General features: G+C 38.8%; 5 protein-coding genes across 6 annotated transcripts; 3 read left to right on the top strand and 2 right to left on the bottom strand.

Moving 5' to 3' along the window:
* Window positions 1-198: 198 nt before the first annotated feature.
* On the bottom strand, window positions 199-5,519 carry LOC147858235 (obscurin-like protein). Its single transcript, XM_087326931.1, has 5 exons — window positions 3,586-5,519; window positions 1,668-1,806; window positions 1,415-1,574; window positions 1,092-1,334; window positions 199-1,016 (listed from the first exon to the last, which is right to left on the bottom strand). The coding sequence occupies exons 1-5, from the start codon at window positions 5,411-5,413 to the stop codon at window positions 720-722; spliced, it is 2,667 nt and encodes an 888-aa protein (XP_087183057.1). The 5' UTR covers window positions 5,414-5,519; the 3' UTR covers window positions 199-719.
* Window positions 5,520-6,243: 724 nt separating this feature from the next.
* LOC147858234 (pentatricopeptide repeat-containing protein At3g02330, mitochondrial-like) lies at window positions 6,244-8,526 on the top strand. Its single transcript, XM_087327864.1, has one exon. It carries the CDS (start codon window positions 6,587-6,589, stop codon window positions 8,462-8,464), a length of 1,878 nt encoding a protein of 625 aa, XP_087183990.1. The 5' UTR covers window positions 6,244-6,586; the 3' UTR covers window positions 8,465-8,526.
* Window positions 8,527-14,286: 5,760 nt separating this feature from the next.
* LOC147858233 (hexokinase-2-like) lies at window positions 14,287-19,023 on the top strand. The gene is made up of 9 exons (XM_087326947.1): window positions 14,287-14,975; window positions 15,159-15,309; window positions 15,628-15,810; window positions 16,673-16,747; window positions 17,201-17,365; window positions 17,664-17,762; window positions 17,900-18,030; window positions 18,115-18,196; window positions 18,342-19,023. The coding sequence occupies exons 1-9, from the start codon at window positions 14,467-14,469 to the stop codon at window positions 18,684-18,686; spliced, it is 1,740 nt and encodes a 579-aa protein (XP_087183073.1). The 5' UTR covers window positions 14,287-14,466; the 3' UTR covers window positions 18,687-19,023.
* A 1,550-nt stretch (window positions 19,024-20,573) lies between these two features.
* On the top strand, window positions 20,574-21,583 carry LOC147858232 (uncharacterized). The gene has a single exon (XM_087327974.1). The coding sequence runs from the start codon at window positions 20,687-20,689 to the stop codon at window positions 21,440-21,442; it is 756 nt and encodes a 251-aa protein (XP_087184100.1). The 5' UTR covers window positions 20,574-20,686; the 3' UTR covers window positions 21,443-21,583.
* A 2,008-nt stretch (window positions 21,584-23,591) lies between these two features.
* Window positions 23,592-26,589, bottom strand: MIA40 (Cox19-like CHCH family protein). 2 transcript variants are annotated; one of them, XM_087326644.1, is made up of 4 exons: window positions 26,471-26,589; window positions 26,330-26,364; window positions 24,327-24,452; window positions 23,592-23,924 (listed from the first exon to the last, which is right to left on the bottom strand). In XM_087326644.1, the coding sequence occupies exons 1-4, from the start codon at window positions 26,526-26,528 to the stop codon at window positions 23,814-23,816; spliced, it is 330 nt and encodes a 109-aa protein (XP_087182770.1). In that variant the 5' UTR covers window positions 26,529-26,589; the 3' UTR covers window positions 23,592-23,813. The 2 variants fall into 2 exon arrangements, with proteins under 2 accessions (XP_087182770.1, XP_087182771.1); XM_087326645.1 differs by having other exon boundaries at window positions 24,327-24,437.

Here is a 26,589-nt window from a genome sequence, read left to right as displayed (position 1 = left end):
AAGGCTCTCAAAAGCAAATAGTGATACACATCTATGAAATCAAAAGGCTGAAACAATTAATTTGCAACAGGAAACTAATCCATTCTCAGCTGATTGTGATAATCCATTCTCAAATAAATGAAAAACTTGCAAGTATATTATACGAATGGCATTAAATTTTTTATTTAAATTTTATTTGCATTATACACAGGGTGTAGATGGTTTTAAGGCTGACATATGTGAAGCGCTTTCAATCTTTCAAGGTGAAATGTATTATATAATACACAACCTGCTTGTAAATACAATTACCCACTATGGAATTTGCACCATCATGAACGAGAGAATTACTGCATATCTCCTGCTTCATACTGAAGAAGCTGCATATCTCCTGCTTCATACTGAAGAAGCTGCATATCTCCAGCTTCATACTGAAGAAGCTGCATATCTCCAGCTTCATACTGAAGAAGCTTTCATTTGGCAATCTATTAGGTACATTACATAGGAATACTCTTTAAGAACCATCAAACAATAAACGTCCCCTTGTCCTCATGGATCACTCTTGGTCTCTTTGTTAAGGCTTCATCATAAACTGCCATATACCCAGCCCTCTGCTTTCTCTAGATACACTGTGAAATGAGATTTGCGAACCATGTAGGTTTGATGGGGAATACTGTATAAGCAATATATTCCTCGGAAGATCAAAATCACAAGATCTTTCTGTTGGGAGAATGGCTTGGTGTCTATAATCTAGATCTTGATGCTTCAGTCACAAGTGAACTACTTGGATTTAGTACTATTGCACCATCCCTTTGAGAGGCATTGTCACTTCTACTTTTACTTTTTTTAAATGTTCTTTTAGATTGAGAATTTGAACACAGGAACGACAGAGACTGCAACCATGGCACAAGGATATGCTTGCGAGTAAGATCGTCACTACCAGCAAGAGTATCAAAAGCTTCTTCAAGTGCCCTTATTCTATGCGGTTCTTGTAACCGAAGAACAAACCTTGCTACCTCTTTCAGCAAGTGAGGTAGCACCTGCAAAAAACAAAATATTAGATTTAGAGCATTTTAGACATGTATATGGAAGTGATTGATGTTATATATTCATACCTGTATGTCTACTATTAAGATAAGATGCAAGAGAAGTGTTTGCAATTTCTTTGCAATTTCTAAAATGCTTTCTTTGTTTTGATCAGTACCATCTTCACTTGGTCCACTATTGAAAAGCTCACTAGATTTTCTTGCGATAGTGCTAACACAGACCATTGTTGCTGAGCTGCCCGGAGGCAACTGTCGTGCAAGTGCTCCCACCCCACTAACGAAAGCATCATAATGAAAAGCAGCTGGAAACTCCTGCAAAATCAATATAAAATAGCATCATAATACACATGGCTTAAGAGATTAAAGTACAGAAATGCATTCCAGCTTAGGACCTCAAAACTTCTCTCAATAAAATGTACAGCAACTTGCTCTTTAACAGAATTTCTTTGATTCTCAAGTGAGTTATCCTTCTCCCCAGAACTTGAGCAAAAAAACGACACTAACAATGTGTGTGATGCTTGAGCTATAATTTCATTTGGATGTTTCATGTACCTGTACTTAGTTAAGAACTTCCAAGAGATGCATAAATAGCATACATTCAGTAGATAACAAGAATTCAAGTACATATCTCAAGATTAAGGATACAAAAACATTGTAGGGGCTATATCATTCAAAAAGCTCAAAACTGGAAAGGTATCGAGGCATGTTGCTAAGACTCTGAAGCCAAATGTCACATGTGCATCCTGAATAACATCTTCTGTCCATTTGTATCCTTCCAAAGGACCTGCAACAAGAGTGGTAAATGAATCTATTATCATAAACTGCTAAAAGAACAATGAAATGAAGTGGCTCGCGAAAGAAGAGAAGAAAGGTAAGTCTTAGGATAAACTCTTTGACTTCTGGAAACACTTCCAAAGATATCAAACTCTCAGTGCTAAAGGTAAATATGAATCTCCACAATGATGTCATACCCTCCTCCACTGCTGCTGGTGATCATGTCCATGATCATCATCATTTATTTCATTGAGGTTATAAGATCTAGAATTTTGTAAAAGGTGTGGTTTGAACATTATCAACATTAGCACATATACCCTATACCTTTGATTACATAAAATAGAAGCTGATGCGTATGCTAAAAGTGTGGTGGATTGAATACAAGAGTAGACATGCTCATCCTTTTATGGGAATGCTTTCATGTAACAATACACTGAATCCAACTAGCCACTCAGCTCAAGTCTTATGAATAAAAAATAACCTGTTTTTTAAATTCAAGATAATAACCTTTTCTAAATTGTAAGTAAAAAACGAGCTTTCCTTTTACCATTCTCATTCTCCCTGGAGCAAGCCAGGGAAATTTCCAAATTACACCATCCATCCCCTAGGAGGAAATTTGAGGGGCATGTGTTACAGCCAGATGCAATCTAGTGTTATTCACCACTCGCGAGACTCCCTCCATATGCTTCTTTGATGAGGATATACTCACCACAATACAGGGATGGATGTAAGTCATTTTGGGATGATACCCATAAGGCCAGTTTGGGAAGTGCATTACTACACCCCATATTTTGTCTGCTGTATGCTGTATCATCAACTTATTTAGTAGTCTTATTCAGTACCATGATAAGGTTTTTTATTTGCTTATTAGATTCAGCTCACAACATTTTTTTATGAGATATGAAATCATGATTGTTAACATTTGTGGGTCTCATAGTCCACTTTAGAGATGCTAATATGACATTTCTTTCTTTCTTTCTTTCTTTCTTTATCAGTGACGATATGCACTGAGGTATTTATGCACTATATGACTATGTCCAGTGTTAGGACAGAGCTGTGCTCCTAGTGGGGCTAGGTTAGCACTACTGGGATGAAACAACTCCCATTCACTTTCTTTGATCTATATACCGATGAGGTATCTTAGATGGAGCATGACAAGTGAAAATGCTCATACCTATACTACTATATGTGAATGATAATATGCTCATTTCTGCTACTCTAATCAGATGAGAAAGATATCTGGATGCTTTACATCCATTTTGCATACAAAAGCTATGTCAATGAGCCTCAATAAAACCAGACTCCATGTTTTTTATGTGACTCAAATATGGGGAGCCAGATGGCATAAACTTTTATAAGTGGAGCGTGTACACAAAATCCCTACATATACCAAGGGTTCACATTCATAAACCTCATTTCTTCCAGGAGGAAACCTTTGCTTGGCCCTTGGTATTGTTGAAGAAGGGTATGCACATATACAGGATTCGGGTGGGGTGCTACAGACAAAGTTGTGGGTTTTTTGATACACTCGTCACACCAACTCTCCCCTATGGATTTGTTAGGAACTCAGCCTTCGCATTGCATACAAGATTGTGTAGGAAATCATTAGTATCACATAATAAAGGAGCATCTTCCATAGTTATCAATGCTCATCGCACCATGATTTCCTGTTGTTGGGTCAATCAAATACACATCTAAAGCACCCTTCTGATGCTTACACAAATCATAATGTATCATATCTCACACAAAGCTATATAACCCCAACAAAAAGCACAGAAAGAGAGATAACCTGGAGAAGAAACAACATCATTAAGTGAAGGAATCAAGGATTTCAGCATGGCACATGTTACTTCACTGGAGACCACCCAAGCTACACACTTTTGCACTAACTCACTGTACTCAGGTACTAATCCTTGTCGAATGAACTCGATGCATGCAAGTGAACTCAACACTTCTGCACCAAACTTTCCTTTGATATGACTATTGGCATCCACTTTCTGCTTTGATGCATATGATAAAAGTAAAACAATTGATAGAAGAACAGCTTCATGAATTTTCCGCAATGCTTGCTTATCATTCTCCAAATGGTTAGCTGAATGACCTAAATCTTTGTTCTTGGTGTCTGCCATAAAACCTCGATGGCTTTTATACACGAAATGCGAGTAATCTAGAAATAGTTTCTCTACACAAAGCTGCCATTCCTTATCTGCTGCCTGATATTGCTCGCATATGCTACGAAAGATAGTTCCTGACTCATTGAAGAGGATGCCTTCCACATATTCAGTAAGCCCCTGTCTTGTTCTATCCTGAGTTATCTGTCCAGCATAATAATCAGATAGTGGGAATGCATCTCTAAGAAGAGTTGTTGCCAAGCAGAGTAAAACTGAAACAGAGGGTGAAAATCTAGTGCACCGAGACACTGCCAATGTAGCACACTGTAACAAATACCTATCCCCTAATCCCATGATAGGGTAAGACTCCACTTGGACTTCATATAGTGGATCGGTTTCTACTCTGAGCAGATGAGATTGATAGGTATCATCTATCAAACTAATGATTGAAGATTCCAACAAGGGAACAAAACTCAAATAGCTCAATTCCATATTCTTTGATGATAAGGAATGTTTGCGCTGATGAAAACTCCTTAGAAGACCAGATGCACTCATTGCCACGGCACACTTGATGGGCATTGTCTTGTGTGTGGTGCCCACTCGCATGATGTCTTCAGCTAAAGTATGAAATGGAGGTGGATTTTCATACCTTGAAATGACCATAGTACCGCACCATTCCATCATGTGCAAGAGAAGGAGGTAATCATGAAGCCAAGAAGGCTTGAATAATGACCGAGATGATTCTAAAGATATCCGAGAATCTTCTAATGATACTCGAGGATCCATATGATCCATTATCTCTCCATCATCGGTTTTCCATAATGAGATACAAGATTGCAATAGAGATAGCAATGAAGAACCTTTCGAAGATACCATAGCATATGCAATACCAGACAAGGCATAGCTAAGAACACCTTCTCTAATAGCTCTATGATTGCGAGCACATATATCTACAATCATATATTGGCAATCTCTTCTAAAATCTTCCTTAACATGTGGAACCACACACATAGCCCCAAGAAGAAGGATTGCTTCATTGATGAAAAAGCTTATGTTCGACCGAGATTTGAGAGCAGTAAGCAATGATTCGAGAAGCAGTGATGATGACGATGACGATGTTGATGACACCAATGATGTTCTTCTAATCCAAATGCTGAGGAGCACAGCAGAGTGGCCACTGATATCAGCCTCCCTCCTTTTCTCCTCGTGTGTGCCTTCTGATTTCTTCTTCTCTGAAGAAGAAGAAGAAGAAGAAGAGATTAAAATGGAAAGCAGGATTTTTGCCTGAGGTCCAGTAATGTGAAGGGAACGGCCATGGTTTCTGAGCAAACAGAGTGATTTCAAGCAATCTGAAGAAATAGGATCAGACTGTGCACAGAAGCGGAGATGGTTCCAGGACTGAGCGATCAGTTGAGCAGAATTAGGGTTGAAGGGAGGAGGAGATGGATGGGAAGAAGGAACAGAGGCAGATCTCTGCAACCAATCCTCGAGAAGCTCTGTTCCCATGGAGAGAATCTGATCAAAATCGATCGAAGAAGACGAACAGGGATCGCTTGTGTGAATCAGAAGCAAAACCTCCCTCCCTCTCTAAGAGATGGGGCAAATCCTGTATCTCTCTCTCTCTCTCTCTCTCTCTCTCTCTCTCTCTCTCTCTCTCTTTCTGGCTAATCCTCCGTTTCCTCTGTTTTAGCAAATTAAAAGAAAATGGATGAAGAGTCTCAATTTACACAGCAAGAATTCACTCCACTCTCTCTTTGTCCTTCTCGTGTCCGGTTCCACCCTAAAACCTGAGAAAAGCTTAGAGATGTTCCGGGGTCTCCTCGTATACATACATACATACATACATGTTGATATTCAATTATTCTTAAGAGAAAAGAGTACAAATAGTTTGTGCCGATTCCTCTTGTTGGGTGATCAATTTCTCGTCTTCAAGTTTCGGTCCAACGTTTCAATTCGTCGTTGTGTTCACTCTACAACGTACATAAGTTGTTATGTTTTCCGAAACTTAGTATTATTGATGAACATGTGCTTGAGAAGAAGAAGAAGAAGATGATTCCATGCTTGATAAAGCTTAGGAGATTGCATACTTATTTCCGATTAGAGCACATGTGCTCCTTCATTCGGAGCACGTTAATGCATGCGTCAGATTTGGAAGGCCATCTAAATAACTTGTTCTTTGAAAGAATGATGGTTTATGTTTTTTTAAGATTTAAGCAAGATTACATACTTAACCTTGGTTTTATTCTGTAGAGGATATATCTAAGAATTCTGTAATATAGTAGTGTTAACAACTTACCACTAGGGTAAGAATTCTGTAAAGCCTCTCCAGAAGACTGGGTTCCTCCAGAACAGAGGGGAAATGGCTGGGCAGAGTCGAGGAACACATCCTCTCTCTACAACAACAGAGAAAATTGGAACGGGGATGGAGCAGGTGCGACCACAGCAATCCCGAGTTTGGCAGAGCAGGGGAATAGACCGTAGAGAGAGGATGTGTTGCTCACACATCCTCTCTCTAGAACAGACGGAAATGCCAGATAATAGAGAGAGGATGTCCGAGCTCACATGCTCCCTCTAGAATTAAGAGAGAAATGGCTGACGACAGAGACGGGATGTCTCGTGTCATGTTCTCTCTCTCTCTCTCTAAAACAGGGATAAATTGAGAGAGAGAGGGAGAGGGAGATGACAGCAAGGGAGAGTGGAGCTGCCAACACTATAATTCCCTTTGGGCGCTACAAAGGTAGGAGATTGGGTTCTCTGTCATTAGGCTACTTGAAGTGGGCATCTATCCATTGGTCTCAACATCAAGACATCAATGACTCCAACATCTTTGCAGACCTTGCAAAAAAAGTTGTTCGCGAACGAACCACTTTCAATGAATCTGAATTTGCAGAGGTACTGCTCCTTCCCCCTCCTCCTAAGATGTTGAATCACGTAGACACTTCCGAGGATCAATTTGAACTTGCTGTCTATGCTTCTATGTTGAGATGGTGTGGGAATACCAAATCATTGGATGATGGTAGGAAAGTTCATCTTCATATTGCAAGACATAGTTTGCAACATGATCCACACCTATGTCATCTTATTATTCAAATGTATGGGGAATGTGGTGCCTTAGATGATGCATATGCTTTCTTTTCAGCCATGGATTCACCAAATGTTCTAACATGCAATTTCATGATGAGAGCATATGCTCGGCATGGATTTGGGGAAAAGGTACTCCAAACTTTCCATGAAATGCTTAACAAAGAGGTTGGACCTGATAAAATAACAATCCTTCATGCTCTGAGGCAGTGTGCATGTGTTTCGTATGGAAGAGTTATCCATAGCATTGTTATTAATAACAGTCTCGACACTGATACCATTGTTACAAATGCGATGATCTCTATGTATGGCCAATGCTGGAGCTCAGATGATGCCCAAACAACATTTGCACAATCCAGGAAACCCAACATTATTACTTGGAATGCAATGATCTCTGCGTGTGTCCACAATGATTTAAGTGAGAAGGCCCTTTGTCTTTTCGTTGAAATGCAGCAACAGGGAGCAAAGGTCGATAATGTAACATATGTGAGCACTCTCGATGCTTGCATTGCTTTTGAAGATCTAGCGTGGGGCAAAAGGCTACATGTTTACGTGTTGGAATCTCGGTTCGAAAAGGATGTGTCAGTAGGAACTACGTTGATCAACATGTATGGCAAGTGTGGAAGCCTTGAGAATGCTAGGAGAAGCTTTGAAGACATACATCAACGCAATACCATTTGTTGGACTGCCATGATGGCAGCATATGTAGAGAAGCATAAAAGTGAGGATGCTCTTCGGTTACTCTCTTTGATGGATGAGCAAGGTTTGCATCCCACAAAGATCACATTCATCATTGCACTTGATGCATGTGCCGATATTCCAAACTTGTTTGTGGGGGAAATCCTTGTTAATAGGATCAAGAACTTAAGTGGCAGTATGAATGATATCAAAATCACAACAGCTCTCATTAACATGTATGGCAGGTGTGGTAATGTTGAGGAGGCCCGCCAAGTATTCAATAATATGTCAATGGTACTTGATATAGGTTCTTGGAATGCCATGATTGCCACTTATTCCCTGCATGGGCAAGTAAATAACACATTCCACCTCTTTGAACAAATAAAGCTGCATGGTATGCGACCCAACATTATCACCTATGTGAGTATTCTTTCTGCCTGTAGTCATGAGGGGCTTGTACGTGAGGCATGTGAAGTGTTCTCTTCAATGAACGAATACAACGTCAATCCAGTTGAGCACCATTATAATTGTATGATTGATTTGCTCGCGAGAGCTGGTTGCCTTGACGAAGCCGAACTGCTACTTAACAATATACATCTCCCATCTTTTGTTCCTGCCATGACCTTATTGGCTGCTTGTAAAAACCAAGTTGATGTTAAAAGGGCCGTTCGAATGGCAAATCTTATATTTCATCTCGGTTTGAAGAGTAATGATCCATGCATGGTAGTTTCAAGCATTCGTGCAGCTTGTATGGTTCAGGCTGTACATGAAGCTACTACAAAGCATGTATCATTCTAGGTGTAGTTAATTCTAAAGAAGAAAACAAATGAATGGAAGAGTTTTTATGTCCATGTTACTTTGACCTATCTCTTTGTGGTGGCCTACACTTTTATCCAAAACTCTTCTCGGCATTGGTGCCCTGAGTTTGCTGCCCTTGTCTCATAAGTGCAGGAATGGTCTGCATAGATATTCTGTGTCTAATCTTCGTGAAACAATAACATTAGCATCTACGTGAACATATGTTGTTGTTAGTGGTTAGGTTATTTAGGTCATGTACGAATGTAAACATAGCTTGAATAGATGTTAGTGATCTAAAATGCTTGCCCAATGGAGTCGGGCAGGCATTCTACCTATAAATAGACACGAGTCGTACTATTGCTTTGGGATTTCTAATATGAGGATACTTTGATTGGATGCATTACATTTTGCATTAAAAATATGGTTATATTATTATCATCGTTATTATTTATTAGTGTATATAAGTTATCAAAGCTTAATAAGTGTATTTATCGCTATTATCTCAACTATCAACTGTCAATTTCTCTTGGAATCAAGATCTTCCTAGATGTTTATATCACCAATAACTCATGAATTGAGAGTGGCAATACCTATTTAGTATATTTAAGGTTGTAAAGTCCACATTTAGTGTGGGTTGTGAGAGATACAATGAACATGTTTGTCTTCTCCCATAAAAAGATATTTGATGTTCCAATGTCGACAAGCACTTGACTTGACAAGGATAGATGCAAATCAATATCATCATGTTGTCATTGTACTCCACACATCCAATGTGGATACGATAAGTACAAGCTTATCCCTTACAATTGCATTGCAGTTTTATGATGTGCCATTGGCGGTTCCTTAACTTGCCCAATAGACTATTTATAAAATCAAATTGTGCGAATGTCGAGTTCATTACAATCATTTTTGTAGTGAAGTGGACATCGAGTGGATTTTGTGTTTTTGCTAGATGCTCTTGCATGTGTCTCTCCGTAACCAAAATAATAATAAACTTGAGATGAATTGGGCTTTTTATTTTTCATAAAGGATTCTCATATGTATCTCTCATTGTATGAACACAAATGTTTATGCTAATATTTTAAAAATACTATCAACCATTAAACTTGGGAGAAAACACCAAATTACCCTTGATGTTGTAACACAAATGTTTTATGTTAATACTTAATGAGCACAATAAACCATAAATTTAGGAAAAACACCAAATCACCCTTCACACTTGAGCACCAAGTTTTATTCTAATACTTAAACTTGAACCAAGTTGAATTGAGTAGGTTAAATTATAAAGCAATTAATTCACAGTTTTTGCAATGTTCAAACCAACACGTTTGTCATTGCTAATGTTGTGTACAATATCTATGAAAGCGATATCCTTTCTTTATTAAACAATCACAATACTACTAAATTCTACCAAAATACCCCCATGTGTAATAAAATCCAAATCACACTATTGAACTATCAACATTGATTATGGGAATTATCATCTAATTATGTAATGAAGGACTAATCAATGTCTATGTTAATTAATTAGCACTTTACATAATTAAGTTGAGGTTGGCTGTAAGATACTTGGACATGCTTTGGAATCAATCTTTCACTGTTTTTGGAACTATATAGAGGCGATTAGCATTTGGAGTAGAAGCCTTAGAATTGTGGTAGCTTGCAGTGTGAATGGGAACGTTGTGTGGGGTTCCGTACAGGGTTTGACCCTAAATGGGGAAGGCTAGGCGGAACAATTAAACCCACAGGGACATGGATTTATGGTGTAGAGTGGTAGCGTGTTTATCAGTATGGCACATTTGGACTAGGCGTTGTTAGTTTTTCAGTGGCAAAAGCTCTCATATGGTGAGGTGATGCTAAATATCTGGTTCGAGCTAGTGACTTGGCTGCGTGGCATCCCTATCATTCGGTGGATTCAAGTCCGTGGTCTCTCCTGGGGTTACTCGGAGCCTTAGCAAGCACCATTAGTGTTGTTTTATGTATATGCATTCATTCGCGATATATGGCTCAATTAAGGGGGAATCGAATGAAGCAGAAAGGGCAAGGTCTAAGTTCTTGCTGAAATTGGGGTGGTTCTCCCATGATGGTCAAATCTTCGACGAGGCATAACTGGAACTACCAGGCGCCTAGGTGGTTGTTTCTGCTGATGGCTCCCAATATTGTACATGGGATGTAAATATGTAGGTATAATTGATAAAAGAGTGCATTTGGATGAGTAAAGATGGTGTAAAATGGGGTTTGTTTCAGTTTTGTTGGGGCTAAGGGTCGCGTGTTTTGGGGTGGTTCCTCTGTGTTATATATATTGATCCCATTGTGGATTTGAGTTGAACTTTGTTGTATTCGGTTTGCTAATAATGTGAAGTAGTGATTTTTGGAAAAAAGAAAAAGAAAAAGTAGTTTCAAACAATTTTACATTTAAAAATAGATTTCTTTATGATATTGTGGTGTGCATGTGTTCCTTTGTGCCACCCTTTTAGCTCACCCTTTTTAGGATGCGTGTGCTCAAGTTGACCCACCCTTTTAGCACACCATGTTTAGCCAAGCCAAGCCAACCCAAATGGGTTTCGTTGTATCAACTATAAATTGATTAAGAAGTAAGAACCTAAGGAGACTGGTTTTGATCTCTTATGTGCATTTCACATATTGGTGGAGACGACGGGGTACCGGTCCCCCACATCCAAGCATCCGCCTCTTCCGCTTCGTAGGTAGCATCACCCTCACCACCATCACCGACACTCTTGTTAGTCTCTTGTAGTAGTATCTCTTCTATTAGCACTGCCTTAGTTCACTAGTTAGGCCTCCCGATATCCACCGCTTCATCATCAACATCGCTTCATTGTCTCTATTTTTTAGTTTCTTTCGGGTTCGTGTTCTAGTTCTCGATGAGGGCCGCACAAGGCCACTCACACTCCCGTTGGTGTTCGTGTTCCAGTTCCCGGTGAGGTCCGCACAAGGCCACTCACTCCCATTGGTGTTCGTGTTCCAGTTCCCGATGAAGGTCGCATGGTCGCTCACGCCCGTTCGTGTTCAAGTTCCCGGTGAGGGCCGCATGGTCGCTCATGCCCGTTGGTGTTCGTGTTCTAGTTCCTAGTGAGGGCCGCATGGTCGCTCACGCCCGTTCGTGTTCGAGTTCTCGATGAGGGCCGCACATGGCCGCTCACTCCCGTTCGTGTTCCTGTTCCCAGTGAGGGCCGCATGGTCGCTCACTCCCGTTTGTGTTCCAGTCTCCGGTGAGGACCGCACATGGCCGCTCACTCCAACTATTGTTCGTGTTCCAGATCCCGATGAGGACCGCATGGTTGCTCATGCCCGTTGTTGTTCATGTTCCAGTTCCCGGTGAGGGCCACATGGTCACTCACTCGTTCGTGTTCCAATTCTCGGTGAGGACAACATGGTTGCTCACGCCCGTTGGTGTTCGTGTTCCAACTCTCAGCGAGGACCGTTCCAGTTCCCGGCAAGGACCACACATGGTCACTGATGCCCCTCAATCTCTTGTTTCTCGCAGGGGGAAATGTGGTGTGCATGTGTTCCTTTGTGCCACCGTTTTAGCTCACCCTTTTTAGTTGCACGTACCCAAGTTGACCCACCCTTTTAGCACACCCTTTTTAGGATGCGTGTGCCCAAAATGACCCACCCTTTTAGCACACCCTTTTTAGCCAGGCCAACCCAAATGGGTTTCGTTGTATCAACTATAAATTGATTAAGAAGTAAGAAGCTAAGGAGACTGGTTTTGATCTCTTATGTGCATTTCACAATATAATCATGAATAAGTCTTTACATAGGTCAAAAGTCACTCTTTTATTTTAATTTGCAAATATAAATGTAAACAACACATTGGACATACGTAGTTGGCATTTATCACTTGGTTTTATAAACGTGATAAACTTGTACATAGTGTATTGTTCCGGTAATATCCCATAGTCCTAATGCGAGCATATCCTCTATAAGTATATCCCTTCCATCTCCCATACATGAACTAGAATGTACAAATGACATGATGTTGCAATTGATGTCAACCACGTAGTGTTACCAATACTTTTTTTTTTTGTTGGGGTGACCTCATTAAGTTATGTCATTGCTTATGTCATACTGTTCCATAAGCATGCCGAGAACAACATAGCACATAGAGAAAAATATCCTAGTTTATACGAGCAAATTATATGCTAAGATGGCATTGCACTACTACTAACTTCCTAAGGCGCAACTAGGAAGTTATTGTCGTTGCCAACTTTGTGTTGCTAAGGTATTGCAAAGATGGAAAGCATTTGTTTGACATGTTTATTACAAGGTCAACACAACAAACAGACTTCAACTTCCCCTTTGCATAATGACTATTTTCAAGCAACAGGGCAAATGTAAAAATATCCACCATGTGGTTAAGCTAAAAATAAGGACAAATGATTGGGTTACGTCATTGCATATGTCATAGCTTCCCTATGTGGTAAGCAATATTGTTATAAATGTATACAGTATGTTGAAAAGTCTAGTCGGCGAGCATGTTTGAGCACAAAAGGACATGGTTGATTTGCGTCATTCACGTCTTATGTTATGCAAGTACTAAGGAATATGATTGTAACTACATAAGCACGTTGATTATTTAGTTATTAATTGTTATTGCTTTAGTTTGAGCTTCAACATTGTGATATTGCTTACTAGAGCATATTGATACGTTTAGTATTATTAGAAAGTCGGTATGCCAAATACAAAAGGAACCGATCCAATCAATGATCGTTCGATTTCAGGCTCATAATGAAGGTATAAACTAAACAATAAACAAAGCTAATCTAACCGATGGCGGTTCCAAGTTCAAGCTCCTCGAAAAACGCACGAGCCACAACATTTTGTCTCGAGGAGAGCACAAGAAATCCCCAAAAAAGGCATTCCACCTACGCGAATTTAATGACCATTTGACTTCGAGGCCCCAGAAAATGAGGGAGAGGATTGTGCCACCGTGGACAGGCGGCAACAAGTAATGAAAAGGAGGGGGAGGAAACCACCACCCACGGAGCCAAATGAGAATCATGGTGGTTCAATCAGGGGGCGCTCCTTGGAAGCAACACATATATATTAGGAGGCGATGGGTGGGGGACCGGGGTGGGGTCCTTCCCACTCTCTGCGTTATTAGAATGAATGAGAGAGGAGCCATCCATGAAGGAGGAAAGGAGAGACGGAAGGGTCGAGGGTCAAGGGTCAAGGGTCAAGGGTCAAGGGTCAAGGAGAATAGAGATGAGATGGGGGGGGGGGGGAGCGGGAATTTTCCCCGGGTTGACTTGTAGGAGGGCAAAGATTTATGTACTGGATCTCTTGAAGAACAGAGCCGCCCACGTGGCATCTGACGTGGCAAGGATCCGGCTGCGTGGCATCCAAATGGGGAACCCCTCTGACGTGACGTGTTCGGGATATGGCGGACGTGGCATCCTGCTGATCTGGCGCAGCGTTCATTTGACTGCTCCTTCCCCCTGCCTCTTCTTTCCTGCTCCTGCTCCTTCCTTCCTTCCTTCGCCATAGCCACAATTCCTTCCTTCCTTTTTCTTTTTCTTCTTCTGCTAGCATAAGCTCGCTTTGTATTCTTCTTTCTTCTTCTTCTTCTCCTGATCAAAAGGAAAGTACCTTCTGAGCTCTTTACTACAGTCAGATCGAGATTGATCGATCGATCGATCGATCGAGAGAGAGATCTCGCCACATCCATAACCTACTGGGTCCTCTGTTTGAATCAAAAGCAACACAAGCAAGCACATTCTGGCATCTCTGCGTTTCTTCTTCTTCTTCTTCTTCTTTCTATCGTAGATTCAGAGAGTTCTATCAAGTCTTTCAAGATCGCCTCTTATCATCTATCTGTTCGAACGAGAAGCAAGAAGAAATCCCACCAGGAATTACAGAAAAACCTGCACATTTCGCTCTTTATAACCATATATATATATATATATATATATTCATTCTTCCCTTCCACGTAGTTTCTTGCAAATACCGTATTCTGCATAACATCTGGTTTCTTTGAATGAATGGCTTTCACCGTGCTTAACCACTCACTATCTTCTCCTCCTCCTTCTCCTCCTCCTTCCTCTTCTTCGTCTTTCTTTGCTAACTGTGTGACGCCATGGAGTGCCTCTGCTGCGTCCACGCAGACAACGAGGACGAATCAAAGCAAAAGCTCACGTTTTCTACGTATTTTGATGCTCGGACAAACAACAACAGATCACACTCATAATTCCTTTAATGGAAACTATATAAGCAAACGGATAATCGGTAGTCGTAGTAAGACTGTTAAGATGGCAGCAGCTGTGGACCCTTCTTCTTCTGTTTTTGTTAATACGCAAGTGAAAGGAAAATCTGATTGGAACCATGCCCAAGAAGTGGTAGAAGAACTCAAGAGAGAGACTGAAACTCCAGTGAAACGCCTCAACCTTATTATCAACACCATGGTAGACAGAATGTGCGCAGGTCTGGCCATGGAAGGAGGAAGTAAAGACTATAAAATGATCGTGACTTATGTTGATGAGCTACCTTCCGGGTACATATTCCCTTAGTGTTCAATCTTGCTGTGATGTCCCTTTTCTGATGTTCTCTTGAGTTTTCTTAGCCCTTAGATTCTTGAAACTCTCTGCAACAAACAGAAATGAGAGATTCAGGAATTTTTATGTTCTGTGTGTCAATTTATAGTACTTAGATTTTTTAAACTTTCTGCAACAAACAGAAAGGAGAGAGGAAATTTCTACGCATTGGACCTTGGTGGAACCAATTTTCGCGTCTTAAGACTGCACGTGAAGGGAAAACCTCCTCAATCTGAAGATAGACAGATGGAAGAAGCCACCATTCCTTCAGAGATTAAGTCTGGAACTCATGAGGTTTGCTTCTCTACTGGCCACCTTTTGCATATATTGTATGTGAAATAAATGGGTTTAGAAATTTCATCATGAACTTATGAGGTATCTCCATCTTTCTTTCTATAATGAGATTTTGCTAAAAATTAAAAAATTTCATCTTGAACTATTGATTTAGTTTTTCTCCTTCCATCTTTCTTTAAGCTATGTGAAATGTTTTTGTTCAGCAAATTTACATCTTGAATTTGACCTATATAGCGTACCTCTATTCTATTTATAAGATGTGAAATGATTGGTATAGACCTTAGTAACTGATCAGATTTTACATATTCTTCCATACAGGAGCTTTTTGATTTCCTGGCAGGCAAACTCGCTTCCTTTGTGGCAAATGAAAGCAGCGATTTCGCACCTTTGCCAGGTCAAAAACGAGAGCTCGGTTTCACTTTCTCGTTCCCTATAGATCAAACATCAATTGCTTCGGGAAAACTGATTAAGTGGACAAAAGGATTTCATGTGGAGGGAACGGTTAGTCAATTTGAAATGATAACTTCCTAGTTAAAAGTTCTCTATATTGTGCCTCCCAATTAGTTCGTTCCACATGTTAAGAACATGTTTTAATGATAAATTTAAAGAAAAGACTTGAAAACCAAAGTCATATCAGGTAAGGAAATGGGGTTTCTATATCAGCAGATAACAAATACTTGCTTCGGTTATGATATGCAAAATGATAGTTATTCAGGCAGATGGAGTAAGAAGCTCTCTAGATGCTAATATTTACATGGATCCAAAAAGAGGATTTTTGGAAGCCTGTAACCATGGAAAACAAGTTGGCAATGAGGAAGAGTTATTTTTGGAGTTAGGTAAGGAAATGGGGTTTCTATATCAGCAGATAACACATACTTGCTTCGGTTACAATATGAAAAATGATAGTTACTCAGGCAGATGGAGTAAGAAGCTCTCTAGATGCTAATATTTACATGGATCCAAAAAGAGGATTTGTGGAAGCTCGTAAGCATGGAAAACAAGTTGGGAATAAGGAAGAGTTATTTTTGGAGTTGTATGATGAGATCAAAGTCATTAGAGTTGACAGGGAGCTTATGCCTCATAACCTCTCAAATGCTTAGTCTAGATCAAATGTCATCCAATGTGCATATACATGAATTCCTCCTACTTCCTGGTCATGCTTGAATTCATCAGTAGAGAGGCCTTCCTCATCGTGTGTCATTCTCCTCATGGATAAACCTGGTCTAGCAAACAACACCTGAATCTATTTCATAGTGCATAAATTTAGTTATTAACGTCATTCCATATTTGGTTTTTGCTGCGTATCTGGGACTCATTTTAATTTGACAAACAATCTCAAATTTTACTTTATGCTGGTTGACAGGCTGGCAAAGATGTTGTTCAAGCATTAAATGAAGCCATGGCACGCCAAGGACTTGATATGATCGTCAGTGCTCTGGTAATCAGAATTTATGTCACATATGTTCCTCCTCTGTATTTGTCTTCTTGGCCATATGTATGCATTAACATATAGTTGGTGTATATTGACACTGATGGATGCATATTCAAGGTATATTGTATCTTTTTTATATCACCTCTCAATAGTCATTATTTTTTCCCAGACATTTCTTGCATATATTTTATCTGAAAAGGGCTGATGGATCATGCATCGAAGGGTCACAATGGGTTTGCATATTTGTTGTATGTGTTTTATCGTCTATCATGGGCTTTGTAGCATTATCAGCAAGGGTGTTCACTGAATGTATTTGCCTTAAGAAGGGTTTATGCATCAGTCACCTAGGGTATGACAAAGATCTAAGGATTCCAGGGTTCCTTTAAATTACTTTCAATATTGTGTTTCCTAAAGCAGTTCCCTAACAGCTCCTGGTTTTTTGGTTTTTATGGTTAGTAGATAAACGATACTGTTGGAACACTAGCTGTGGCATCCATGGGAGCATCTGAGGATGAAGAAGTTCTGATTTCCATTATACTTGGAACAGGAACAAATGCATGCTATGTTGAGGATGTTGATGCTATACCCAAATGGAAAAAACCAAAACCAAGTTCAGGAAAAATGGTAATCTTGATGTCAAAACATTCAAGGAAATATATTTGTACTTTGATACTCGAACTTACCGTAATGAAATCTGTCCCTATATTGTATTATGATCCACTGCCATGTGATGAGTCAGTGTGCCTTATTTGTGCATTAAAACTAATTACAAAATACAAATAATTAGATTTATTAACCATGCATAATGGCACTTCCATGAATGCTGGCGTTTGTTTAATGCCTTGAATTTGTGATGTTCTAAGATAAGTTTTGCAGTAAAAGTTGGGAAGGTTACTGAATTTATCTCTCCTTTTTATTATAGATTATCAACACAGAATGGGGCGGATTGAATTCTCCATTTTTGCCATGGACTCAGTATGATGATGCCCTTGATATTGCGAGTGTTAACCCAGGTGAACAGGTACAATATAGAGAAGTTTATGAAAGCAATGGTGTACAGTAATGTGATCAGTTAATTTGTTTTTTCTTAACAGATAAATAAAAATGATACTGTTGTGTCCATTAAAGCAGTCAGTTAATTTTCTTTACTTTCGACAGATTTATGAAAAGTTACTCTCTGGAATGTACCTGGGAGACGTTGTTCGGAGAGTATTACTACGACTGGCTGAGGAAACTGAACTTTTTGGAAAGACTGTTCCACCAAAACTGAGACATCCTTTCATCCTCGGGTACATACATAATCCAGTGAACCCAGTCTTTTGAATATGATTGAAACTAAATGCATACAATAGTAAGGTTGATTTTCTACTCAGGACACCTTATGTTGCTACCATGCATCAAGATGAATCTCCTGACCTGCACGAAGTACAGAAAATCCTGGGCAATGTTTTAGGGGTATGGAAATAATAAATTAAAGTTGAATTAAAGAGAAATATATTGAACCTGCATCGTAAGTGATGCATTAGATTTTTGACATTAGTGATGTTGGTTCAGTGTTTGTTAAAACACTTAAAAAGAAATTTAGAGTTTTGGTTTGTAGATAGAAGCATCTTCATTGAATTCACGAAAGCTTGTAGTCGAAATATGCGGCATTGTTGCAAGAAGAGCGAGTCGGCTAGCAGGGGCTGGGATTGTTGCTCTACTGAAGAAGATGGGCAAGGACGTGGTCACCAGTGATGGTAATCAGAAGAATGCAAAAAAGATAGTAGTAGCCATGGATGGCGGATTATATGAGCACTATCCTTTCTTCAGAGAGGAGTTAAGAGCTGCAGTAACTGAGCTTCTTGGTGAAGAAGTTGCAAAAAGAGTGAAAATTGTCTTATCCAAAGATGGATCTGGGATTGGTGCTGCCCTTTTGGCAGCTGCTCATTCTCAGTACAAATAAAAAGAAAAAACAGGGGAAATTCAGTGAGTCCTCTTATTCCCTAAGTCTCATCTTGAAGAAAGTGGACAGAGTTCTGGAGGCTTTTCTCCCCTTCCATGTAAAAAAGAAATATTGATCAAGCAATAAACTCATGTTCTGGCTAGCCATCTCAAATATGGCAACGCCCTTCCTTTGGCCATGCCCGCCCATGTATTGGGCAGGCTATTATTGAATGTATGATTCCTCTATTAGAATCAGAATAAGACGCCAAAGGATACCACAATGAAGGAAATTAAGGCCATGTAAACTTGTGTATGGAGGTTTTGAAATGTTTGAAATGCAGTCACATATACGTGTAGATTACATACATACATACATATACATATTTATATCTTGATGTACATATGTATATTATGCCTCATAAACATACGGACTCAGTTTTACATCAATTGGTAGGCTTCACAATAATATATTTATATATATTAATGGGAAAAGTACCAGGATACCCTTGGGAGTTCGTCTATTTACCAGAATGCCCCTGGAAGTTCCAAATTTACCAAACTACCCCTGGTAAATAGACGAACTTCCAGGGGTATCTTGGTACTTTTGCCTATATTAATTTGCAATGAAGGTCAACATATCAGAAATTTAAAATTTAATTATTGTTTTGGCACTGATAAGGATGCTGAATAAGAATAGTTTTTCGTGAGCGTTTGCATGGAAGCAATTGAATTCAGCTTTTATAATGCCACAATAAGGCTTGTTTTCATGACGTTGATCCTACAAGCTAGGCTCCATACTCTCTTATCCACAAATATTGCAATTGACTTTGATGAATTTCTAAGGTTTCTATGATTGAGATGCATCCATCCATGGGATTTCGTGATGTTGGTGCATACAAATGGTCCTTTTTGTGAATATATGATTCCAATTGCAATGAAAAACTCAGGTGAACATCAAATGTGTTACCGACCCCTTGCTTAGGAAATCCATGCCAACAAGTGCTTAATACAGACGAGGTGTGGAAGGGATTCAAAAGATCCAGATCTACTATGTCAATAGTGGTCATTTTTCCAAGGTGTGCCAAACTTGTATAATGTGTTTTCTAGGGTGGCATGATATTATGGCCAACAAAGTTGTCGCACATTCACACACTTACTGCTATTAGTTCATCCTTAACGCAAACTCCATAATGTATCTAAAGAATATTGAAATTGAAATTGTGTAGGACATGGCTCACCCAACACAAGTATGTGTTTGTGTGGCTTGGATTCTTAGGGTAATACCTCTCGTTCTCTGTCGTACTCATTCCAAGCGTTTATAGGGTGCACAATCATTGGCTGGCCAAGGGTCTTTGATGAAACGATTCTACGGGAATATTACAAACATACATTACATTATAGACAGTTGAAACACGATTAGTTATGCTCGAAACATAGGATTAGTTATACACCTCATAGCATATATACATTCCTTGATCTTGCATACACATCAATTCGTCTACAATAGTATCAGACATCACAACAATTATAGTAAGACATCACAATGTTAATTCGATCCCATGCTTATGGAAGACGCACTATATAAGAAATATTCTTTATTAAGACATCCAAACACACACACACACACACACACACACACACACACACACACACACACACATACGTACATACATACATACATACATACATATATACATTACATACATATATATATATACATACATTACATACATACATACATAGATATATACATTACATACATATATATATACATACATTACATACATACATACATAGATATATACATTACATACATATATGATATATACATACATTACTATACAATACAATAGGTATTAATTGCAGTAAGTAGGTACCCTCCCCCCCCTACCCACCCAATGTGGAAGGGCCTCCGCACTCAACCAACAAGCAAATCACATCAGACTCTCTCTCTCTCTCTCTCTCTCTCTCTCTCTCTCTCTGTGTCTGAGTCTGTGTCTCAGAGAAGTGAAGGCAGCCATGGAGTCCGTCACAGAACGAGGGCCCTCCGAAGCCCCTCTCAAACGCAAGACCGCAGGCCCCGACGATCCCCTACCTTCGAAAAAGCCTCGAGAGAGCTCCTCTGAAGACGTTGCCGTAACCCCTGAGCGCGTGGATGGTGCATCAGGAACGGCCGGGAACGTTTCGGAGTTGAAATCCTTCTCAGAGACTGGAGGCTCTTGCTCTGCGGCTCTAGAATGCTCTGGGACAGATGGAACAGGGGAGGTCTTGGTGGAAGAAAGGTTAGAAGCTCCACAAGAAGAAAACAGAGAAGAGGGATTGCAGGAAGAAGAGGATATCGATCATGATGTTGAAGAAGAAGATTTGGTATCCGAAATTGATTCTGAGGATAATGAAGGAGAAGAAGATGAACAAGACGAGGATGACGAGGACGATGAGGACGAGGATGGATCTGACGAAGATTCAGATGAAGAAAATAAAGAAGAAGGTCTTGCTGGCAAGGGAAAAGGAAAGCTCAATGATTCGGGTGTGAAAGGAAAAGGTGTCATGGTTGATGATAAAGGTAAGGGTAAAGCTAAGGTTGATAGTGATAATGAAGAACAAGATGATGAGGATGATGCAGGATACTTATCTGAAGATCCTCTTGATGAAGTTGATCTTAACAACATTGTATCTTCTAGAACACGGAAGAGTAATAGTAATGTCCGTTTTAATGCTGCAGAGCTTGGTGATGAAGAGGAGGAGGATGATGATGATAGTGATAGTGATGCCTAGTTGATTTTAGATTTAGGTTGATGTAAAGTTATCTTTCAATTTTGTTTCCAATCACTCTAATGCTAATTAGGATCGCTAAATGTAGTGATCTTTTGATTTAAGAAATTTTAATCTATTTCTCTGCGGATGTTATTTGTTCAAGGAGTTTCCATGGTAACCCTAAACTAGCCAATTTAGGTCTAGATCACTGTAAAGTTCTATCATAGCTACTGGTCTTTTAATATAAGAAAGTGCAAACTTTTGTAAGTTGACGCAACATTTGAAGGAATTTCCTTGGTAGCCATAAATTAGGCTTCTTGTGGAAGCTTCATTTGGAAGATAGGAAGTTCGCCTTCAGTTTCTTGTAAAGAAAGCGATGGTACATGTAAGATTTCCTGGAACAATGCAATTCTAATTGATAAGCTCTGGACTTATTTGTGAGATTATAAAGGAACATATAAGACTGCCCATGTAAAAGGTGGTGAGTTAGATATTTTAATCAACGGCATTGAACCTGAATATGGTGTAATAATGACGGGCTTTCTGGTGAATTTACGCATTTCTGATGCTTTTGAGAAAGTGATGCTCAGCTTAATGTAACAAACCTCAGTGATGAAAAACATGAGGATAAATATGTACTAATGTCATAGGAGATTTAGATTTAGGTTGATCTAAAGCTTTCAAATTTGTTTCCACACAATTGTAATAATGACTTCTATTTCTAAATTAAGTAGTTCTCTTATTGGGAAATTGTAATCTATCTCGTCTGCTAAGTTAATGGATGTACAAGTTTCTGATGTGAGGAGTGCGCCATTTATAAATTTCTGGTCTCTAGATCCTTAATGGCAAGGAATTTATCAATCGTTATTTCCATTGCTTAAATATTGCAATAGGCATGGCTTTTCTTTCAAAGAAACCTGAGGTTACTACTGTTTCAGATGTTGGATTATTACTTCAAGAGGATCAAATATTTGCTAACTAGGAATTATAGGGCAGGTAATTTAGAGATGGTTCATATGAATATGATGGATTTACTGTTGATGAGGAATCCATGCTACTATTTCACAAGCGCAAGTCACAACCAGAGGAATTGTCTTTTGTTGTGAGACAGGGTACGTTCAAACTTTCATATTTATAGTAGGTTGATTATTTTACTGTCTATGAATTCATTAGAGCAGTAAGTCGTCCAAATTTATATCTGATGTTGGGTTCCTGATGTCTTCCTATGTTTGGTATAGGTTTAAATTACATTGTGAAATAAGGTTTTTGTTATGGACAGTATTCAATGGCCATATTATTGGAGATGAACACATTTCAGATGTGTTTGTATGAGGTGCTGAAAGAGCTCTGTTCAGTAGCATTTATCCTGTTTCGTATGTTTGGTATAGGTTTAAATTACATTGTGAAATGAGGTTTTTGTTATGGACAGTATTGTATTCAGTGTCCACATTATTGGAGGGGATGGAACACATTTCAGATATGTTTGTATGAGGTGCTGAAAGAACTATCGGTGCAGTAGCATTTATCCTGCTTTTTAGTTTAATTAGCTCATGGATTTTATGATATTGTTGAAAAGTGAAACATGTCTTGTTTTCAAAGCTTTTATCCTTGTGAAGCCTTGGCATTGTGGTAGTTAGGGATGTATTGGTATATTCCTTTTTGTCTATATGAATGGGGTAACTCTACTCCATTCATGTGGGTCATGTGTCAAACAAATTTAAAAAAGATCTTGAATTTTCTGTTTAAACTATAATTGTACGGAAGGATGTCTCTAATAAGTTTTGAATCAAACGTTAATAATATAGACACTAGAGTCATGTAGATATGAACTAACATAAAGCAATTACTGATACATTGACCAGTTTCAGTACATCCTCATCAAACACTAAGAATCTAACATAAGCATGCTGTAAGTTAGAGAAAAAAGAGCAATCTAGCATGAATAATTCAGAGAACAATCTAACACAAGCATATCATAGATTGAAAAGAACAGAGGTCTCAGAATAAAATAAAATAGTGTATCACGGTTTACATTTTCCCCACAGAAAAGAACACTTTTTGATCAATACAAAAAACGGAGGTTCTGTTGAGGTAAACAAAACAAAGCAAGTACAAATACCATTTCATCTACATTAATTCCTTATCACTAACCTACTGGTTGCATTTCAGATCAAAGGGCAAACATCCTTTATTTCCTGTAGTCAAGTAGACTTCCAAATTGACAGATCTCAAATGTTCTCTTTATTTGACATTATACTCGCTACAGAGTTCCACACATTACCACTCTAATTTGGTTTTGTTTCTCGAATATGATAGATGTCACATCAACAATAGAAATAAAATCATGGATGAATTAACTATCATCATCTTTCAAGAATGGGTAGTTCTGATATTATAGTTGGTTCTCTTTATGCTTTTCCCTCACATTGTCCTTCGAAAATGCATCTGGTTTTTCAAGCATGCATGCTTGCATTGCCAAAAAACTACTCACGCAATCAGACCCCTACAGAAATCCATGCAAAACATTCAGCCAAACCAGAAAATCTAACATACAACTGTTGACTGATTAATATGATGCTTCTTGAGTTGCATTTTATAATTCTTCAGGTCTTATTTCTCAGAAACAAGATTGGTGAGTTTTTGTGAGTTTGGTTATCAATCATATTACTGATTGCAAATACAAAACTGGGAAGGTGTGCATCTTTGTGAATTGTGTTACAAAGCATACCCTACTTGATAAAACTAGGGGAATGTTTATTATAATTTTCTTGATTCCCCTTCCATTCCAAGAGAGAAGAAACAAAACCTTTCTCTAACCAGAACCTATGAGTAACACTTTATAAAATCAAAAACCTATTTTGTTCACAATTTATTGCTAACTTATAAGCCCAAGATTCACTTTCACCTTCTCTTCTGCAGTGCTCTTGATGAAGCACACAAGGGCCTCGGAGAACTCCTTTCCACATGGGCCATCACGTAGCTCAGCAACACATGGACACTCCAAGGCTCGTTGAGCCTTCAATTCCAAGTCCTAAATATTAGCACCACGATGAGTACTCTTCATTCACTTTTCTCCTTACAAAAGACAAGGTAATCCTAATAAAAGTTCATCATGGAAGCAAGTGCCTCATATAGTCTGCAAAAATCTATGTTACGTTCCTCTGTAACTAAAACACTTTGAAGTTCACATACACTCTGTTGATATGGCGAGGAATGGATTGCAGAACTTGAATCACATGGAATGTCATTCTACATGGTTTTACATTTTTTTTATGCATCAAACTCATTTTCAGGCCATTTTGGACTGACTCAAGGAAGTAATTAATGGATACTTCCAAAGTTTGAAGGCCATGTTCTTCATTGCAGTATGTCAAGTTGGAACTCAGTGAACTGGACTACTTACGTTCTAGAGATTCAACTCTCTTGCAACAAGTGGAGCCCAACTTAAGTTTGCTGTTGATGGTTTCTGCTTGTAGAATGCAGTCCAAATCATTATTCACACACTTGATATCTATGCTCTGGACACGAACTGATGAACTGTTAATGTGACTTCTAGCTCACACAACAAAGTTGTACTGAAAATATAATCGGGCTGGAATTAACCGACCAGAATAACATTGGTATTTTATTCATCACTATTGGTTAGTCAACTTTTTGGAGGATGTGACTTGTTCTAACACATGCAAGATTCAAAGAATCTGGATGCAGATAACCAAGACCATGACAATCTGCTAAGACGAAAAGGGTTGTCTACAGCCTTCTAACACATCAAAATAATGCAGATTTGACAAGATCCGAACCATATTCAAATTTCATGATGTTGAGAACTAAAGTAAAGGATGTAGTTTGATGTGATCGTCATGTCATCACAATATATCTCCATTTCAAAATGTGTAACACTAGATGATTTTCGTATTTCAAAGGAAAACCTTGGTTCTAACATGCTTGTTGATGTGTTCAAACATTCAAGAGGTAAAGTCTTTTGAGAAATGTAATTAAACCCATATTATGATGCCACAATATGTAATTATATCCAGAACAAATGCACCACAAGGAGACTCCAACATATAAAACCTCCAACACCAAAATGAGTTGAGATTCTAAAGTTGCATGCTTTAACCTTTCCAATGGACAATTGGAGAGACCAACAGTGCACAATCTGTGATATCTGGACACCTTTGGATCTCAGTGTAGACTGCTATCAACAGATTGGCCTATTGCTGTCTATAGCTGTTTTCAATTGATAGCCAAAGGAGATACCTTTTTTCTTCTCCTTAGGTAGGTTCCATGCGTTAAACCAAAATGGTACAAGAACATTCCTTATGCACTTGTCTTATATTTTAACTAGTGAGAAGTTAATTCTCAAAACGTTGTTTCCACATAACAAACATGTACGATTATGTGAGTAAGGAGAACAGTAAAATATTGGTACCCTAAAATCGTACAAGCTATGCAACAATGACTAAGAAAGCACAGTGGCTAATGTCAGGAAACATCTATCTAAAAATGGTTACAATGTCCAATATTTATAACACATCCAAACTTAGTTTAAGTTGAAGACGGAAAATAAAAAACAACAGTGCTAGAAATATTGATGGCAAGAAAATATCCATATCTCGATGACATATCTCATATTCTAATGCATCCAAATAACTACAATCAACAGAAGTGAGAAAATATGCTATCACCATCAACATCATGATTTTATGTATGTAAAATCATATTATGCATATTTGCAGCAAAGATATTCTTGCGTTTATGTTCATGGTTTGATTTCTGGGGTTTGGGGTTATTTTTTTCCTTCTTTTGGGAGGAGGCAATATTTGTAAGAAAGGATGTTGAGGTTTCAAACAAAACCATTTTGAACCATTCTTAGCTCCTAGAAAGGAAGTTATTGATAGATCTTACCTCTTCACTTCCATTCTCCTTGGAAGAAACAGCTTCTGTGCACATCATGAAAAAACAGAGAAAAACAACAAATTCAGACGAGTTACGATTACTACAAGCTCATTCAGCCTCTGTAATTGGAAGCAATCCATGAGTGAATACCTTCGGCCAAGCTATGGAAAGGTGAAGAAGCTTCTGCAAATGCTACAGAGGAATCCATGAGCTATAAATATAAAGAACCATGTTTATATGTAGAAAAAACACTGGTTTAGGAAAGGAAA

The sequence above is a fragment of the Azolla caroliniana genome, unplaced genomic scaffold (assembly GCF_043228905.1).
Source record: "Azolla caroliniana isolate FFs.n. ecotype wild unplaced genomic scaffold, voAzoCaro1.0.p SCAF_11, whole genome shotgun sequence".
In the NCBI taxonomy this organism is placed as follows: domain Eukaryota; kingdom Viridiplantae; phylum Streptophyta; class Polypodiopsida; order Salviniales; family Salviniaceae; genus Azolla; species Azolla caroliniana.
The sequence above is the reverse complement of the archived record's forward strand: the minus strand, read 5'-3'. Positions and strand labels throughout refer to the sequence as shown.

What these genes read in the sequence shown, in the direction of transcription:
- MIA40 (XM_087326644.1), bottom strand. Translation starts at nt 26,528, where the DNA reads ATGGATTCCTCTGTAGCATTTGCAGAAGCTTCTTCACCTTTCCATAGC. An exon ending in AGGAGAATGGAAGTGAAGAG is followed by an intron (nt 24,453 to 26,329) that starts GTAAGATCTATC and finishes GCTAATATTTAG; the next exon opens with GACTTGGAATTGAAGGCTCA. An exon ending in AGAGCACTGCAGAAGAGAAG is followed by an intron (nt 23,925 to 24,326) that starts GTGAAAGTGAAT and finishes GGATTTCTGTAG; the next exon opens with GGGTCTGATTGCGTGAGTAG.
- LOC147858232 (XM_087327974.1), top strand. Translation starts at nt 20,687, where the DNA reads ATGGAGTCCGTCACAGAACGAGGGCCCTCCGAAGCCCCTCTCAAACGC.
- LOC147858235 (XM_087326931.1), bottom strand. Translation starts at nt 5,413, where the DNA reads ATGGGAACAGAGCTTCTCGAGGATTGGTTGCAGAGATCTGCCTCTGTT. An exon ending in ATAGCCCCTACAATGTTTTT is followed by an intron (nt 1,575 to 1,667) that starts GTATCCTTAATC and finishes AACTAAGTACAG; the next exon opens with GTACATGAAACATCCAAATG. An exon ending in TTATTGAGAGAAGTTTTGAG is followed by an intron (nt 1,335 to 1,414) that starts GTCCTAAGCTGG and finishes TTGATTTTGCAG; the next exon opens with GAGTTTCCAGCTGCTTTTCA.
- LOC147858233 (XM_087326947.1), top strand. Translation starts at nt 14,467, where the DNA reads ATGGCTTTCACCGTGCTTAACCACTCACTATCTTCTCCTCCTCCTTCT. An exon ending in GTGTTAACCCAGGTGAACAG is followed by an intron (nt 17,763 to 17,899) that starts GTACAATATAGA and finishes TACTTTCGACAG; the next exon opens with ATTTATGAAAAGTTACTCTC. An exon ending in TCCTGGGCAATGTTTTAGGG is followed by an intron (nt 18,197 to 18,341) that starts GTATGGAAATAA and finishes TTTGGTTTGTAG; the next exon opens with ATAGAAGCATCTTCATTGAA.
- LOC147858234 (XM_087327864.1), top strand. Translation starts at nt 6,587, where the DNA reads ATGACAGCAAGGGAGAGTGGAGCTGCCAACACTATAATTCCCTTTGGG.